The 18,382-nt window shown below is 36.1% G+C and overlaps 1 protein-coding gene across 1 annotated transcript in view; it reads left to right on the forward strand.

The window, feature by feature from the left end:
* The first annotated feature begins 69 nt into the window (after positions 1–69).
* Positions 70–18,382, forward strand: part of SMC3 (structural maintenance of chromosomes 3) — a 32,338-nt gene continuing 14,025 nt past the window's right edge. The window contains exons 1-13 of the mRNA XM_022568798.2: positions 70–220; positions 1,206–1,281; positions 6,533–6,571; positions 8,075–8,142; positions 10,033–10,104; positions 10,481–10,560; positions 10,832–10,910; positions 12,312–12,429; positions 13,403–13,578; positions 14,151–14,231; positions 14,460–14,624; positions 14,950–15,071; positions 16,555–16,768. Coding sequence (XP_022424506.1) covers positions 206–220; positions 1,206–1,281; positions 6,533–6,571; positions 8,075–8,142; positions 10,033–10,104; positions 10,481–10,560; positions 10,832–10,910; positions 12,312–12,429; positions 13,403–13,578; positions 14,151–14,231; positions 14,460–14,624; positions 14,950–15,071; positions 16,555–16,768 — 1,305 coding nt within the window. The 5' untranslated portion in view covers positions 70–205. The remainder of the gene's footprint in view (positions 221–1,205; positions 1,282–6,532; positions 6,572–8,074; positions 8,143–10,032; positions 10,105–10,480; positions 10,561–10,831; positions 10,911–12,311; positions 12,430–13,402; positions 13,579–14,150; positions 14,232–14,459; positions 14,625–14,949; positions 15,072–16,554; positions 16,769–18,382) is intronic.

An 18,382-nucleotide genomic window follows, 5' to 3' on the forward strand; every position in this document is an offset into this window, starting at 1 on the left:
ATTCCCCCTACGCTCCTTGGGGGCTGCGAGGGTGGTTCCGTCCGAGGCGGGGACTCCGCCTCCTTGGGCGCCGCCATTTTGTTTGGCTAGAGGGGAGAGAGCGGCGCTTTGGGGGGAGGGGTCTCCTAGGCGCCTCACCTGATCCTGCTGCTGAGTTGTTGGTTCTCTCGCGGGAGGCCTTCTCCCCGGCTCGGGGCGAGGAACCATGTACATAAAGCAGGTGAGGCCTGTGCGTCCCTCCCACCCTTCACGGGCCCGTGAGGACCGCTCCTTGAGGCGGGGGTGTCGCTTCTCCCCGCAGGGTGGGCGCGGGGCTGGACTGGGACTGGGTGGGAGGGGTGCGGCCCCGGCCTGCAAGCGCGGGGGCCGCGGAGAATTGGGGCGACGCTTTGCAGCCCAGGCCTCTCCGCAGGGCGCTCGCCTGAGGGAGGCGGGTTCTTGGGGAGAGGGGTGGAGGGGTCGGCGGGGCGGGGCCCTTTGGAGGGAGCCGGGCCTTCCCGGGAGGGTGAGAAGCGGCCGTGTGCTGCGGGACCGGCTAGCCCCCCGTGGGCCTTTTGCGTGGGATGTGTGGAGAGAGAGTCTCCCCGGCTCCGGGGACGCCCCTGAGGCCCAAGCTGGGGTGTCTCCAGACTTAACCGGAGAAGTGAAAGGGCTCCTCGTGCCTGCTGAATGTGTAGCGCCGCCTCATTCCGTTGTTACTTCTGTCAGAATGGTCTTCCCGCGCTGGAGTCCACCCCAAAGATGAGCCCCTTCACAGTCTTTACGAGAAGTGTCTCTGCTGGAGGTGTTGGACTCCAGGCAGTCCTGTCTTGGGACGGCGGCCCTTTTTGGCCCGAGTGTGTGACTGACAGGGGCGCCCAGGAAAGCTGGGCCGGTCTGCATACTTGATAGACTTTTAGACGGCCCTCTGAGGGTTAGCGTTCCAACGAACCGTATACAGGGTGCTTGATTTTGAGAGTTCCCTAACAGGTTACTAATTATAACTCTTAAAAAAGCAACAGTGGCAATGGTTACTGATAAACGGGCTGTTTAGAAGTTTTTTTAAATCACTTTCCAAAATGAGTTTTTCTTCTAGGACATGGAAGCTTTTCTGTCTTGCGTTAAATGAGAAACCAGAACGGGAAGGAGTGCAGAAGGAAAATGTTAGCTTAGAAGTTATTTCTTTTGGGGTGTGTTCTGAAAAAAATCTCTCTTTTATTCATTAGGTTATTATCCAGGGTTTTCGAAGTTATAGAGATCAAACAATTGTAGATCCCTTCAGTTCAAAACATAATGTTATTGGTAAGTGTTCATGGTTTACTAGATCAGATTTATGTCTCTACAGCCGTTTAAATCCTACCTGTGTTTAGGCTTAAGGAGACAGGAATTGTCTCTGAATATTACATAAATATATGTGTATTTTTTTCTATATGAAATTACTTTTCTGTTTTTTATTTGCACTAATGAAATTGCTTCCTTTATACAGTTAAGATACTTGAATAAGACAATCATAAATTACTCATTTTTATTTGGCAGCCTCGTATGTGTATGTTTTGACAGATTTAAGTTTATAGTGAATGACACTAAATTTAGCGTTTCAGCTCTTCTTGGTATGTCATTTTCTAGTTAAAGTGGACACTATTGCCTTATTTCAAAGGTGACCATTCTTTTTTCACAAATTAGATTGTTCTCAGATTTTTTTTTATTTCCTATTCTAATGTCTAAGGACAGACTACACAGGTTGGTGGGAAGAGCATAAACTTTGAATTGTAACAGAATGGGGTTCAAATCCCAATTCTGCCATGTATTCTTCAAACTTGACTTCCTGAGCTGCTTAGTTTTCTCATTTGCAAAGTGGAAATAATGATATACATCTCATGGGGCTGTTGGGAAGATTAAATGAGAAGGCAGTTGTGTGAGGGCAAGGGGCTAATGGTGATTGCCTTTCAATATAATAGTTAATCTATAGGTTCTTCAGATGATAAGGTTCCATTTTGCTCGTACAGACAGCAAAAGTGTTTTCTGACACTGCTGAGTTTTTAAAGGATAGGTGAAATGAGTGCTTCTAGACACCAAAAAAGCAAAGATTGCTATTGACATAGATTTCTGCTACAGTGTCCTCACAGAGTTTATTGGCATGCTAGTCGGCTTGGTCTACCATAACAAAATATCGTAGACTAGGTGGCTCAAACGACAGGGATTTATTTTTTCACTGCTCTGTAGGCCTCCCTCTCAATCATGCTCACAGGACCTTCTTTGTTAGAGCCTCTCCCTCACCCTCTTACAAGAGCACTGATCCCACCATAAAGGCCCCACACTCCTAACCTCACATTAATTACCTTCCAAAGACCCCCTTCTCCAAAAAGCTTCACATAGGGGGGTTAGGGCTTCAGCATATGAATTGGGTGGGGCAGGGACACAATTCAGTCCATAGCATGGGTGAGGTGAGATTCATAGAGAAATCAGCAAAGAGTGAACAATGAATACTGATGTTCCCAGAGAAACTTGGAGAATCATACTTTATTTTGAAATAAATGAATATATAATACAATTTAAAAATTGAGGGCAAGGAAAACACCTGCCCTTGGTACATCAATTGCAACTTTGTAGTTGGGAATAAAGAAAACATACTTTTCCCTCTGCCTTGCCTACTGGAGAATCATTAATTGAATTGGTGTGCCATAAGGGTAGCTTGATTGTACTAGAGTTTTACTTACATTTTGATTATAAGTGCCTTCTGATTTTCGTCAATAAAAAAACCTTTAGAAACGGAGAAAAATGAATAATCACTAGATTTATATTATTTCCTTAACTTACAAATTAAAAGTGGATAAATATCTTAATATGTCAATTGTATACAGTTGTCCCTTGGTATCCTGAATGCTTGTATAAAACTTGTTATAAAATCTTAGTGTTTTTGCATATAACCTAAGCATATCTCTAGATTACTTATAATACAATGTAAATGCTATGTAAATAGTTGTAAATACAATATACCTGCTGTGTAAATAGTTGCCAGCTTGTGGCAAATTCCAGTTTTGCTTTTTGGAACTTTCTGGAAAGTTCCCCTACCGCCCCCACCCGGAATATTTTCAATCCGCAGTTGGTTAAATCCCCAGGTGTGAAGCACAGGGATTTGGGATTTGGAGGACTGACTGTAATTTTATAAATGAACTGTAAAATGATGGCCATTATTACTTAGAATGATTAAATTATATCTTTAGGGCCTATCAAGTATTTTTGTTTTAGCTATTATCAGACAGCTGTTTTACTGCTTTGGTTGCAACATTAAGATTGTTAATAGTCACAGTTAGAAAGGACATTATCTAAAAGTTCTTTCGTTTTAACTGAAAAAACATAATATGCCTTTGTTTAACATATTTTAAAAATAGGTCCCTTAATTATATAAGAAAGACCAAAAATAGTATACAGTGAGATTGTTCCTAAAAATATCTTTTGAAAGCTTACCACTTTGATTGTTTAATGATTTTGACCCTTAAAAAAACACAAGATTTGAAGGCAGATACCTCATGTGCTGATACTTGAATGTTTGATGTTTAAGTGCAAGAACCATAAACCTTTTTAAGTTTACCTTCTTCCTGGCCTTCTAACAAAAGAAATATACGTGAAGTTATAGAACATAAAGAGCATAAAAGCTAAAAGGAAAAAATTTAAACTGTAATCCTTCTCCCCAGAGCTAGCTTGTGGTTTCCTGGAAAACGGAGCCCGAGGCCTGCTTAGCTGCTAAGGCTTTAATGGGAGGGAGCAGTCTGAGGGCAAGGGGTTGTGGGGGGTAGTGGTCATAGCTTTATAAAGAAGATACACCTGGTTTGCGGTCACATTGGATAACTTACAGACAGACTTTGTAAACCCACCACACCTTGGAAAGCTCAGGTGGGAGAGGTATGGAGAAGGTTTTATGTGCTGGCTTCTGTCTCTCTTTGGTCAAAGTTTACCACATAGGGCATTGATTCCCCCCCCCCACACACACACACTGTGCTTTTGGATTGTGTTACTCTGGGGACTAACCCCCCTGGAGTGGTTGGGGAACTGCAACCTCCTTTGGGTTTTCACAGATCTGAATGCATCCCCAGGGTAGGCAGAAACAACCTGAGGTGTTGGGAGACTAGCCTTTCTATTGACAGGCAGCTAAGGCCTGGGTTAGGGCAGGTGAATCTGGGGATGCACATAAACTGGGTCTATCTCAATACCCCTTCAGTTTTTGTGTACATATATATAAGTACGCCTTTTTAAATAAAAATTGGTTTGTAGTAATCTTTTGGTAATCTTTTTTTTCTCCTTCGGAATAAACTGAAATATCTTTCCCTATCATTAAGTATTCAACATCCTTAAAATTGCTATGTAGCATTCCACTGTGTGGGTAGGAGCAATTCTTAGGGAAATTATAAATTTTTCAGTTATTTATGAATGGATTATGGTTTGAACTATTTCTGTAATTTTTTAATGATAAATTACCTTTTAAAACTTTTATTTAGTGATAATTTCAAATTTACAGAAAAGTTGCATAAATAAAAACAGTACAGAGACACTACTTGTGTATCCTTTACCCAAATCTACTGTTTTGGGTTTTTTTTAAATTAATGTATTTATTTTCGGCTGCATTGGGTCTTCGTTGCTGCGCATGGGCTTTTTCTCTAGTTGCTGTGGGCAGGGGCTACTCTTCGTTGTGGTGCGCTGGCTTCTCACTGCAGTGGCTTCTCTTGTTGTGGGGCACGGGCTCTAGGTGCGCGGGCTTCAGTACTTGTGGCGCACAGGCTTAGTTGCTCCGCGGTATGTGGGATCTTCCCAGACCAGGGCTCGAACCCATGTCTCCTGCATTGGAAGGCAAATTCTTAACCACTGCACTACCAGGGAAGTCCCCCAAATCTACTGTTAACATTTCCCCACTTGCTTTATCATTTGCACTCGCTCTCACACTTATTTTTCCTTAGAGTAAGTTATGTACATCATGGTTCTTTACCTGTGACTTCAATATGTACTTTCTAAGAATAGGGATATTACTTACATAATCACAGTGTAACTATCAATGTCAGTAAATTTAACATCAGTACAATAATGTTATTTTATTTTCTAGCTATGTTGACTGACCCAGAAATTTTCTTTGTAGCATTTTTCCCCCTCTAGTACAGGATTTAATTTAGGATCAGGCGTTGCATTTAGTTGTCATGCCTGTTTAGTCTCATTTAATCTGGATAATTTCCACAGCCCTCCTTTGTCTTTTACAATGTTATTTTTGAAAAATATTACATAAACGATGTGTCCTTTTCAGGGTATTCCACCTGGAGGCACATGATATCCATCTACTTCTTATTGATGATGATAATTTTGATCACTGAGTAGAGATTCTGTCCAATTTTTCCACTGTATAGTTAGTGTTTTCTCCCTTGCAACTAATATGGAGATGGGGAGAGACTTTTGGACTATGCACATATTGTGCTCCTTATCAAAATTCCCCCTTATATTTAGCATTCATTGATAATTCTTGCCTTTATTCTGATGGTTACAGAATGATGATGTTCCATTTCCAGCACTCCTTTCACATTTACCACTTAGTATTCTACTGTAATCAAACATCTTCACTCCTTAGCTATATATTTATCTTTTTATTATCAGTATGGACTCATGGATTATTCCCGCCCACCGCTGCCCCAGCACTAATTTATAATTCATCTAATTATTTTGGTGCTCAGATTGTCCTAGATTTAGCTAATAGAAGCCCCCTTCAGGCTGGCCTCTGTGTCTGTTATATGCCTTTTTTTTTTTTTTTTTTAAAGCACTTCATTACTTTCTGATTTCTTTAGAATTTATCTTGGATTAAAGGTGATGACTTTGGGGCTAATTTGTTCAGGATATTGGTCAAGATTGAGAGAGAGAGTGGCATAGTTATTCATGACTCTTAACAATGAAAATTTTGTTAAACAAAAGAAGTTCAAATGAATTCATTAAATCTAAAACATTTGATATCCTTTTATGTATAGAATTGCTTATTTCTGAACTCAGGTAGTAAAAAAATAAAGTGCCTCATAGTTGTCTATATTTTTGTGATTCTAAGAACTATACATGATGTATAGGGCTGATCAGAAACTGTTCAACATGGAAATGGTTTGAAAATTTTAAATGATTGTTTAAGTATTTTAAATTTTTAGCATTATGTGAATCTTTAAATTGTTAAAAATATTTTATTATATACAATTAAATAGAATTACATGTCCATTGTAATGATTATAAATCATGAAAACCAGGTAGTATATTTAGTTATTCCTGTTAATTTTAAAGTATTGGGAAAGAGCAAAAAAATAAACAATGAAATAAATTCCTTTAAGAAAAAAATTATCTGAAGACTATGCAAAAATTGCACTCATCTGGTAATTAAAGCTGTTTTGTTTATTGATTTGTTGTTCACTGTTCTGTTGTACTTAATTTCAGTTTTTAAGATGTTATGTTAGAAAATTGGATTTTATATTTTTTGAATACTTTCTGTAAAGTTTTATTGTTTTTTATACAAAATAACATGGACTTTTTGATTTTGTAGTGGGCAGAAATGGATCTGGAAAAAGTAACTTTTTTTATGGTAGGTATTGTTTTTTGAATTCTAAACATAGTAAGACCTAGGTATCTTATGGTAGTTTATCTGAGGTTATGTCTGCATGAAACACAAGAAATACTTCTTCAAATGAGGTTGCAATTTAATGTAGAGGGTTTAGAGTATAAGAATCTGAGCTCTACTCTAGTGATTAGCCATGTGAGACTGAGCAAAACAGTTAACTTCTCAAAGTACTCTTTCAGTTTAAAAACAGAGATATTTGCCCTGCCTACCTTAGATGGGTTGTGAGAATCAAATGAGATAATATGTATGGAAGTGCTTTCTAAACTTGAGTGCTGTATATAAATGTTGTAAATGCAGAGAGAGAGAGAGATTCAAAGAATGTAAGTGCAGTAGAATAGTTAATATTGTTATGGAAAATGGCTTATCTGTTTCATCTAAATCAATTATTTTAATAAAAGATGGAGGGGTGTAAAAAACTACTCAACAAAGACAGTTGTTGTCAAAAGATAGTAAGTAGAGCTTTAAAAACTATCTCTAAATATAAAATGCGTTTAAGCATAGTAATGCCTCTGTTAAATTCTTTGGGGAGAAAAAATATTTTAACAGATTTGGACTGTACAAGGAGTAGATTGAAAAAATTTTGAACCTCTTAGTAGTGCTTGAGGAAAAGGAGGGTGTAGTAATAGCAAAGGTTCTATCCCTTGTTTACTTATAAAGCTAAAGGGTACTCTTTACCCCATCAGTGGTTGTAATTTGGGGATGGTGAGAAGAGTAGGATTGGAGTGGAAGTATTAATATTTCCTGATCTCCAGGGGGGATGAGGGCAGTTTGAACCTGTCCCCTCCAAGGTGATTATAAAAGAAAACCAATCCCCACCTCCACCCCCAGCATACACATTAATATATACATACTCCCTCTTTTAGAGTGTCAAAGCTCTCTTGGGTGGACTGGGAATAGAACAGTTGAGTAAAGAGTTCCATTTCTAGGAGAGGGTGGTCCAGTTAGGCATCCTATGGAAGCAGGAATGGCTCCTTACAGAAGACAAAGGGTAAGTAAGTACTGCAGTAGAAAGTGGAAATCTGAAACACTTCCTACTTAGTGCTATTTATTTTGAAAAAGTATGCAATTAAGGATATTATAGGAATGTATCCTATTTTGTTAAATATTTTAATTTATATTATTTATATCTAGTGGATAAAAGCAACTATAGCTTGAAACCTAACCATGTATACTTTGATCAAGAGGTACACCTTAGTTCTACTTGTCCGTGTATTTCAGTGTTTTTATTTTCTTACCTTAAATATTTCAGTGAAAACTTAATGTTTTTCTAATATCATCATTTCCTAGCTGATTAGTCTGAAGTACAGGCAAATTTTCTGCATTCCTTTTGTCTATATGAAACAGGTAATCTACTTTATCTGCATTGTTCATTACCTGATATACTGTATTCTGTGAAGGTATGGGAAATTATGACTAAGGCATAAATCCTTTTTTAGATCCTATTAATAGTTGTTTTTGTATTTCTAGCAATTCAGTTTGTTCTCAGTGATGAGTTTAGCCATCTTCGTCCGGAACAGAGATTGGCTTTGTTACATGTGAGTGAGACTGCTTTATGGATATTAAATACTTCTAAAAATACATTGTCAATTCTGGTAAACAAAATTATTTTTTCAAGTTTCAGATCCTTTGTGAACATGGCACAGTGTGTCTCTTACGTATGTTGTTCTGCTGTGAAATTTAGCTTACTATATTAATACAGGATAAAGGCATAAATTTTATATAATGGTAAGAAAATTGTGTGAGTTCCCTATGGATGGGTATGCCTTCCATATAAATATAAATTCTTTATTAGGAGTATGGCCTGGTAACGGTCTGGAAGCAGGTTTGCTGAGAAAGAAGAAAGTTAGGTTGGGGATTAGAAACTTTGAGACTCAGAATCAGAAGTTAATTGTGGGGACTTCCCTGGTGGTCCAGTGGTTAAGACTCCGCACTCCCAGTGAAGGGGGCCCAGGTTTGATCCCTGCTCAGGGAACTAAGATCCCACATGCTGCAGCTAAGCCTGCGTGCTGCAGCAACTGAGCCCGCGCACTCTAGAGCCCATGCGCCACAACCAAGACCCAGTGTAGCCTACATAAATAGTAAATAAATAAATAAGTTAATTGGGAGCATAGAAAAGCAACCATTACAAACTAAACAACATAAAGTTACTTTTAGCCATATTTATACTTAACTGGTAACATCATTTGGTAACAACGGTAACATCCAATATGAAAGACAGTATATAGTAATGAAAATTGTTAGAATTTTTCTTTAGATAATTATGAATAATAAACTAATTTTAGGATAAGAAAGTATAAAAGGCTATGATAAAATGATGTAACTTTATTTATTTACTTACGTACTTATGTACTTACTTACACTGGGTCTTTGTTGCGGCATGCAGGACCTTCATTGCAGCACGTGGGATCTAGTTCCCTGACCATGTATCGAACCTGGGCCCCCTGCACTGGGAGCGCAGAGCCTTAGCTACTGGACCACCAGGGAAGTCCCTGTCTTGTTTAAATATGGCTTATAATTAATTTTAAGACCAGAAAGCGAGATTCTTCAATATATCTCCACAGTATCTCTCAGACTTAAAGTTCTTTTTCTAACCATTATATTTTTCTCCGCCTCACTCTTTTTTTTTTTGGCTGCGCCGTGTGGCTTGCAGGATCTTAGTTCCCCAACCAAGGATTGAACCAGGGCCATGTAGTGAAAGCACCAAGTGCTAACCACTGGACTGCCAGGAAATTCCCTCCCCCACCTCTTACATTTGAATTTTTAGTCTAGTAATCAGGATTGATTCCCTATAGAAAAATCTCTCTTTAGGTTTCTCAGATTAGCATTAAAAGAATAATTTCTTTAGGTATCATTCTTCATTGTATTGAACTACTACATAATAGCTGTTTTCACAATCTAGACATTATCTGGGCTTGGTATGTAAGTAGTTGGGTCACAAATCGGTCTGAATGTGACCCATATGTTAAATGCATATGTTTTCATAGCAGATTTAAAACTATATAGAATATCTCAAATGTTTAAAAAGACAGTTTTTATCATGTGACTTGTTAGGGCTCCTTTCTAGCATTAAGGTGAATCTATAAGAGAGAAGCCTCAAAGTGTTTTATATTTTAGCAAATAGGTAAAATTGGGTGGCTTTGGGGTCTTATGCTCTAATGAGGTGATATGCAGAACAAGACCTATGTAAATCTAACTTTGACATCTCTTGCATAGTTCTCATTTTTAAAATTCAGAATCAGAAGCTGTTCGGTTGAGTTTTATTATCCTAATCCAGTGTTTGCTGCTTGGGCAAGAGGGGTGTATATTAGTCTGATAGAAATATTTCTCCATTGAATCAGGCTTGTTACCATGCACTAAACTTTAAATGTATTTAAAGAATATGAAAATCCCACTTATGCAGCATATTAATTTTTCTCATGTTTTAGGAGGGTACGGGACCTCGTGTTATTTCTGCTTTTGTGGAGATTATTTTTGACAATTCAGACAACCGGTTGCCAGTGAGTAACTGCTTTTTCTTTTCAGTAGTAACATTGAGAATTTTATTGATGCAACTAACTTTTTTCATGCTTTGAAACACTTATTTATAGTTGTACTTAGGCTTTTATAATTTAGTTCATACTAAAAAAACTACAGCTTACATACTAATTTTGTCTTAAAGTTGTAATGAATATTCTGGTAAACAAATGGGAATGTGCAGGCCATTGTGAAAAAATGTCTTTGTCATAGTATTGAGTATTCGTGGCATATCTTTAGTGAGATGACTGAAGTTTCAAAATAATTGCTATGGTGAGGGACTCTGAAATGACCTTATTAACTATAAAGTTTCCACTTTTACTATTAGATTTAACTTTGGGCTTTTCCTTTTTTTCTTAGATCGACAAAGAGGAAGTTTCACTTAGAAGAGTTATTGGTGCCAAAAAGGATCAGTATTTCTTAGACAAGAAAATGGTCACGTAAGCATTTTTCTTTACGTTTGTAATTTCTATACAAAAGACTAAAAGTATTCTTTTACTTGCCTCATATATGGTACTTTTGCCTCATGTTCAACAAATCACAATTTAGAGCATAAACATAAGTATCAGAAGATTCTCTGAGGCTGATAGAACAGAAGGGTTAAATGACTGTTCTGTACTCCTTCATGCACCTTAACTCAGGAGTTAGTGTACTCTTTTTGCTTATAGTTGGATTGTTATGTATTTGAAATTTTTAATTGTTTATCAACAGGAAAAATGATGTGATGAATCTCCTTGAAAGTGCTGGTTTTTCTCGAAGCAATCCTTATTATATTGTTAAACAAGGAAAGGTAAGAAATAGTATCTTTTTAAGTGGAATTTGTTTTCTGAGTATATTCATTGAATGATGAATTTGATTTCATTCTAGTGGTTAAGTTGGAGTGAAAATAGACCTTATTGTCTTCTGTTTTCATTGATTTATTTTGCACTGAAGTTTGTATTACCTTTTCTGTGGCCATAAATTTATGTACAAAATAGATCCATTGCATAGTGGGGTAAAAGTATTTCAGTAGAATTATTTAAGTGGATCTTATTTTCTTGGTGATCTGTATCATTTACCAAGGTGCACTGTACTGGAAGACATTTTTGGTTTGTAGAAGTTACAATCATATTTAAGAATGTTGTAGAAACTTTATAAAAATCACATTTGAAAAAAGTTACTCTCTGAAATTAATACTCTCTCTGTTAGTACATCAGAGTTAAAATGCTAGAATGCTTAAATTACCAGAAATCTACCATAGTGCTACATATTATTTTCCCTTAATACAATTTATATTCTTTATAGTTTTTAGGAGTTATATACTTTATCTGATTGTTCTACTGTTTCCTCGTATGTTTTAACTATATATATCTAAAATAATTTCTTTTTCTTAGAACATACCTGCAGTGTCCTAATAGCTTTCTGTTGTGCTATATTGAACTAGGGGAAAATCCTTTTAAAATGTCCACTTCTTATTTCATGTTGGAGGCTTTTTTAGGTATGTGTTGGAAAGTTAGCATTCAGAAGAAGTGATTAGAAAGGATATGGAGTTTCACTTTAAGAGCAAGAGTTTGAAAAGACTGTCTTTATAAGAGAAATTTCTTTAAAAGGAGGCTGGAGACTTCCCTGGCGGTCCAATGGTTAAGACTTCGCCTTCCAACTCAGGAGGTGCAGGTTCAGTCCCTGGTTGGGGAGCTAAGATCCCACATGCCTTGGGGCCAAAAAGCAAAACAGAAAACAGAAGCAATATTGTAAGAAATTCAATAAAGACTTTAAAAATTGTCCACATCAAAAACTTTAAAAAATAAAATAAAAGGAGGCTGATTTGAAAGCCGTTATCTGAGTCTTCCCTGCACACATGCAACATAGTAGGTCCCTTTACATCATTTCAGTTTTTGCTCATATGTCATTTCATATAAGCCATCTATGTCTGCCTCTTTCACAAGAGCATTACTGTCACTCCAACTCTTTATGCTGTATTTTCTTATTTTGTTTTGTTTTTCCGCATAGCAATTATAATGTAATGGTATGCATACTTCCTGTTTTTTTTCCACTAGAAAGTAGGTTCCTCGAGGGCAAGACCTTTTCTGTTCATTGCTATTTTCCCAGTGCGAACCCATACTTAAAGCTTAGCATGTGAATAACTTTCAAGGTAGAGCTCTTAAAGAGCATTCTGTAGCTCTGTAAATAATTATTTTTCTAAAACTTTTAGATCAACCAGATGGCAACAGCACCAGATTCTCAGAGACTAAAACTATTAAGAGAAGTAGCTGGTACTAGAGTGTATGATGAACGAAAAGAAGAAAGCATCTCTTTAATGAAGGAAACAGGTAAAATAAATATGATTCTACATTATTCTTTTTGTTGTGAATTACTTTTTCATTGTGTTATAATACTTGAGAGGAGTTATCTATTCTCAGAAGTGTATTGTATGATAATTTGCCTATATACTGAATGGAGAAAAAATTAGTTTCAGGAAGTTTAAGGTTTGAGAGTTCCAATAATTTGTCTCTTTGAATAAAGAGTTGTTACTGTGAGATAATAGTGCTTTTCTAGGTCACCTACTTTGTGCCTCTAATGTCCTTTTTATTATTAGTGAGGATAATAATGTATGTATTCCTCAAAAAAAAAATTGCTGGAATATCAGTTGGCATTAGGCTTTAAGTTGTTCAGGAGCAAGTAAATATGAAATTTTGAACTTCAGTCTTCCTTAGTACATTTATTATGGAAACCCTACTTTGCTTTTCAAGTGCTGTGCCCTCTCATGGCTTAGAGTCAGACAGTTTTGGGTTCAAAATCTTACTAATAATTACCTGATATTGTGACTTTAGACTTGACCTCCCTGGTCCATAACTTTCCCATCTTGTGAAATCCTTTTTTATAGTTTGTAGTGGTGAGTAGAGGAGCAAAGTATCACCATGATTGGAATATAGTTGGTATTCAATATATGGTAGCTATAGATAATGCTGTTGTAAGAATTGAGAATCAGTGACACCAGTGATGTTAAGTACGTTTTTTTTTTTAATGTCATGGGAAGGCACACTGGCTTTTAAAGGAAGTTTAAACAGAGGCCTTTACCACATGTAATATAAGAATCAGTGTCACCATGTGTTTATTCTCTGATGCTTTTCATAATAAAGCATTTTAATGGCAATTTTAGCATCTTGGATTTGGTTACCACATAATATCGAAGAAATAATGCTAACGTTCTTAAGATTAAGTTTAACTCATGGTATATTTGAGAATTGATGTTACATAAAAATTTTATTGAACTCCTTCACCCCTCTCCCATTTATTTTTAAGAGGGCAAACGGGAAAAAATCAATGAGTTGTTAAAATACATTGAAGAGAGATTACATACCTTAGAGGAAGAAAAGGAAGAACTAGCTCAGTATCAGAAGTGGGATAAGATGAGACGAGCCCTGGAATACACCATTTACAATCAGGAACTTAACGAGACTCGTGCTAAACTTGATGAGGTAAAATACTTTGCCACTTCAGTTTAATTTTATTTTTACGAATATATTAAACTCATTCTATATTTATACTTTTCAATGACTTTTAAACACAAACTTCAAAATTTTAAAACCTCTTAGTGAATTCATTACTCAGCAAATTTACACTATCAGTTTACTCCAAGGAAAATGCCTAGACCCACATAGTCCTTGCTGTAGTTGTATCTGAAATATAATTAGGTGGTGATGTCAGGCAGACCAGGATGAGAGGAAGCCACCTTTAAAGTTTCATGAATTTTTTTCCTGGCTTTTTAAGGTGTAATTTGTAATTAATATTGCTGACATTTTGTACAAAAATTTGTTTTAGGTAATGCTGAAAACTACAGGCATTTTCTATTTAAAACCACTACAATTATTTTTGGAAAAAATTTTTAAGTGAATGTTTATTTTAACAGATATTTAAAAATTTTGCTAAAAATACTTAGCAGATATTAAAAAATTCAGCAGATATTTTAAAATTTAGCAGATATTTTAAAATTTTAAATACTGAACAAATTCGAAACGAGTTAGAAATCATAGCTTGGTTTTTTTTCCAGCTTTCTGCTAAGCGAGAGACTAGTGGAGAAAAATCCAGGCAATTAAGAGACGCCCAGCAGGATGCAAGAGATAAAATGGAGGTAAGGTTATAAACCAGGTTTAGTCATATTTTTGACCACAGTAAACTTTTTGTACCAAAATTATAGAATGGTAACTTCAAGTGGGGTGTCACCGAGATTGAGTATTGGAAAGACAGTAGTACTGAAAGTTTAAATGAAAGAAAAAGAAGAGACAAATCAGTGGTGTCCTGATTTTGCTGTTGCATTTCTAGTTGTCTAACTTGTTTCTATTTGATACTTTTTGAGTAGGATATTGAGCGCCAAGTTAGAGAACTGAAAACAAAAATTTCAGCTATGAAAGAAGAAAAGGAGCAGCTCAGTGCTGAAAGACAAGAACAAATTAAGCAGAGGACTAAGTTGGAGCTTAAAGCCAAGGATTTACAAGATGAATTGGCAGGCAATAGTGAACAGAGGGTGAGTTGAAGTGCTAAAAATGAAAGATATAAATGTTCAGGTGAGTGGGAACTGCAGAGGACAGTCCTTTCTGTGGCACGGGTGCTTGAATTTTTGTAAAAGATTTGGCACATTAAAATAATTTGCATTCAAGTTGCAACTGAGTACTATCTTTGTTACTTACATTTAAAAGTTAGTTTTGTGTTGCAGGATCAGTTTAAAAATTAGTTTTGTGTTGCGTGATGAGTCTCATGCATTTTTTTCATGAGAAAATATTTTATGCTAGACTTATAAATTAAACAACAGTTTTTAAACAGATTGCATTTTTACTTATCTTCGTTTACAGAAACGCTTATTAAAAGAAAGGCAGAAGCTGCTTGAAAAAATAGAAGAAAAGCAGAAAGAACTGGCAGAAACAGAACCTAAATTCAACAGTGTAAAAGAAAAAGAAGAGCGAGGAATTGCTAGGTCTGGGATTTTTTTCACCAACAATTCTAATTTTCTACATTGTTCCTCTCTAGAACCTTATTAAATAGTTATGGGTTAAGAAGGTACAGTAAATAAGGGCAAAAGTTAAATGTCCATTTCAAAGTAATAGGCAGTGCCGGCCAAGCATTATTGTATACTTATTGCCTATTCAAAAGCCCTAGGAGATCCACAGTATCACCGCTGTAAATTTGACAAACTTGAGGCTCTGGGGGTGTTCAATAACTTGCCCAAGATAACATAGCTAAATGTTGGGCATTTAAAAACATGCATGATGATTGTTCTTTTTTTACCCAAATTGTATCCTGCTGTGTGTTCATTCTCCCACTTTATGTCGTTTTAACATCTAGACATTTTAATATCTATCCATAGATTTGGACTTGCCAACGTTTGCTGATTTCACAATTTAGTACATTATCATGTTTTTATGCCACTTATGTTCATTTTAATGAATTGCCTTTTGATATCTTGTGTCCATTTTTTTCTGATTTTTTTTGTCAGCTTTTTAAAATAATTTATTTTATCCTACTTATTTTTGGCTATGTTGCGTCTTTGTTGCTCTGCACGGGCTTTCTCTAGTTGTGGCGAGTGGGGCTACTCTTCGTTGCAGTGCGCGGGCTTCTCATTGCGGTGGCTTCTCGTGTTGTGGAGCACGGGCTCTAGGCGCGCGGGCTCAGTAGTTGTGGCTCATGGGCTCTAGAGCACAGGCTCACTAGTTCTGGTGCATGGGCTTAGTTGTTCTGTGGCATGTGGGATCTTCCCAGACCAGAGCTCGAACCCGTGTCCCCTGCATTGGCAGGCGGATTCTTAACCACTGTGCCACCAGGGAAGCCCCTTTTTTCTGATTTTTTTTCTTACGTTTTATAGGGTTGTTTTATGTTATCTGGGCATTAATATTTGTTCTGTATGTTGTAAGTGTTTTCTCTTGCCTTTTAATCTTTATAGTGTCTTTTATTGTAAGGAGTTGAAAATGTTCAAATAGTTAAATATAGTTGGAGCATTTTTGAAAATTCCTGAGATATGAGGTACTAGATTTGTGTAGGTTTACTGATTAACCCAGACCTGGAATGACCTTAAATCCTTAGGGGATGGGCTGTTTTACCTGACTGTAACTGTGATTTTGCAGTTAAATTAATGTTATATAGAACTAGTCCCAGGAGCTCCATTAGATAACAGTTGCTTTTTATACTTAATTCCTTCTTTTTTTTTTTTTTTTTTTTTCTTTTTTTACCACACCATGCAGCTTGTGGGATCTTAATTCCCAGACCAGGTATCAAACCCAGGCCCTCAGCAGTGAGAGAGCAAAGTCCTAACCACTGGATTGCCAGGGAATTCCCTTTAATTCCTTCTTTTATGGAATTATAGAAATGGTTATTGTCTCTGTGTACTCTTGAGGTATCTATTGCAATTAAACTTGGTTATTTCCTGTTGTCCTTTTCAAACCATTCTCTTCTATTTTGTGTAGATTGGCCCAAGCTACGCAGGAAAGAACGGATCTTTATGCAAAGCAGGGTCGAGGAAGCCAGTTTACATCAAAAGAAGAAAGGGATAAGTGGATTAAAAAGGAACTCAAGTCTTTAGATCAGGCTATTAATGACAAGAAAAGACAGATTGCTGCTATACATAAGGATTTGGAGGACACTGAGGCAAATAAAGAGAAAAATCTGGAGCAGTATAATGTAAGAATTTTCATAGCTGCTTTGTGAAATCTTTCAGAAGAGTGTGAACATGTGCAGTTTCATCTATTTCTTTAAGTTTTATTTGTAAATGGTTTATCTTAAAATATACAAGACCATATACTTAATTAGGCAAGACCAGCACAATTTAATATGATACATATGGTAGTTCTCTTTTTCGAAGAAGAGTTTTTACATGTCAGTGAGTGTCCGTATAGATTGAAGGTATTTTAAAATATATTTTTATGACTTGGTAGTATGTACCTGAACTCTACCCTTAACTAAAACATGACTTTATAGTAACTTAAAATTTTTCCATTTTTATATTCTAATGTAATTTTCTGTCAATGTAATAACTTACTGCAGAATGTATATATATTTTGTTAAAGCATTGGTGATTTTATAACATTTTCTATTTGTTTCTATTTTCTATTTTATAACATTTTCATTTACTATGCATGTTTAGTTAGCATTTTCTTAAAAAGTGAAGTAGAAGATAAAATCATTACTTTCAGAACAAGAAAGATCTTACATTATTTAAAATTAGAAAGGGAGAAAAATTCTTTAAGTGATATGTGTGGATATATATAGATGATTGGAAGTGATGAGAAGGGAGTGTGTAGGACAGGTGCAGGGTGAGGAGAATATATATATACATGCCCAGAAGGAACCTTCTTACCCCATGAGATCTGTACCAGTTGGTATGGTTGGTTTATCAAAAAAAGCCACTAAAAGCATAAAATCTTAAATGTGTATACTTATGTATATTTTATGTATGATATTTATATGTATTTTTTACACATATATAAATGTACATATTTATAAGTATTTAATTTTAAATAGATAAATATATGCGTATGTACCAATCTTTATTTTTCAGACTTTTTTTTTAAGAGTAGCTTTGGGTTCACAGCAAAATTGAGAGGAAGGTATAGAGATTTCTTATATGCCCCCGCCCCCACACATGTATAGCCTCCTTATCAACCTCCTCCAGCAGAGTGTGTACCAGTCTTTTGATGTAGAGCCCAAGGTATTTCTTATGAATATGAGTAGTGATTGGAGTTCCTAGGGGACTTTCATGTTATGAACCACACATGTAAATACAGTTCTCCTTGAAGTTGGATGAGAACAGAATTCGGGTTTCAGTATAAGATCATATATCGCATTTAGTTGTCATGTTTCTGTTATCTCCTTTAATCTGGATCAGTTCCTCAGTCTTTTTGACTTTGCGACTTGACATTTTGAATTACTGATATAAAGTGCACAGAATCTATTAACTTACGTATTATATATTAAATAATTATTTTCCCTAGTCTTTTAGAGTTGATTTGCCCATTTAATCCAATTTTTAGTGACTCACCTTTGAGTTTGTCCAAAACTAAATCAATTTTTTTAAAGAAACAACTCTTCCTTGTACTCATATCATCAGTTTATCTCATATTTAATGTAATCGGTTACCCCAAAACAAAAACATAGTAGAAAGCAAACAGAACTGACTCTGTAACCATAAACAACTCAACTGGTAGGAAAAGTGACCAGGAGTAATAGACAGCCTACTGGCCTTGAGAGTCCAGCGTACTTTGGGCTTTGTTCAGGATATTTTACGGAGGGAATGGA

Source organism: Delphinapterus leucas, chromosome 16, assembly GCF_059928025.1.
Source record: "Delphinapterus leucas isolate spDelLeu-1000000601 "Yukka" chromosome 16, BTC_Dleu_Yukka2, whole genome shotgun sequence".
NCBI lineage: Eukaryota > Metazoa > Chordata > Mammalia > Artiodactyla > Monodontidae > Delphinapterus > Delphinapterus leucas.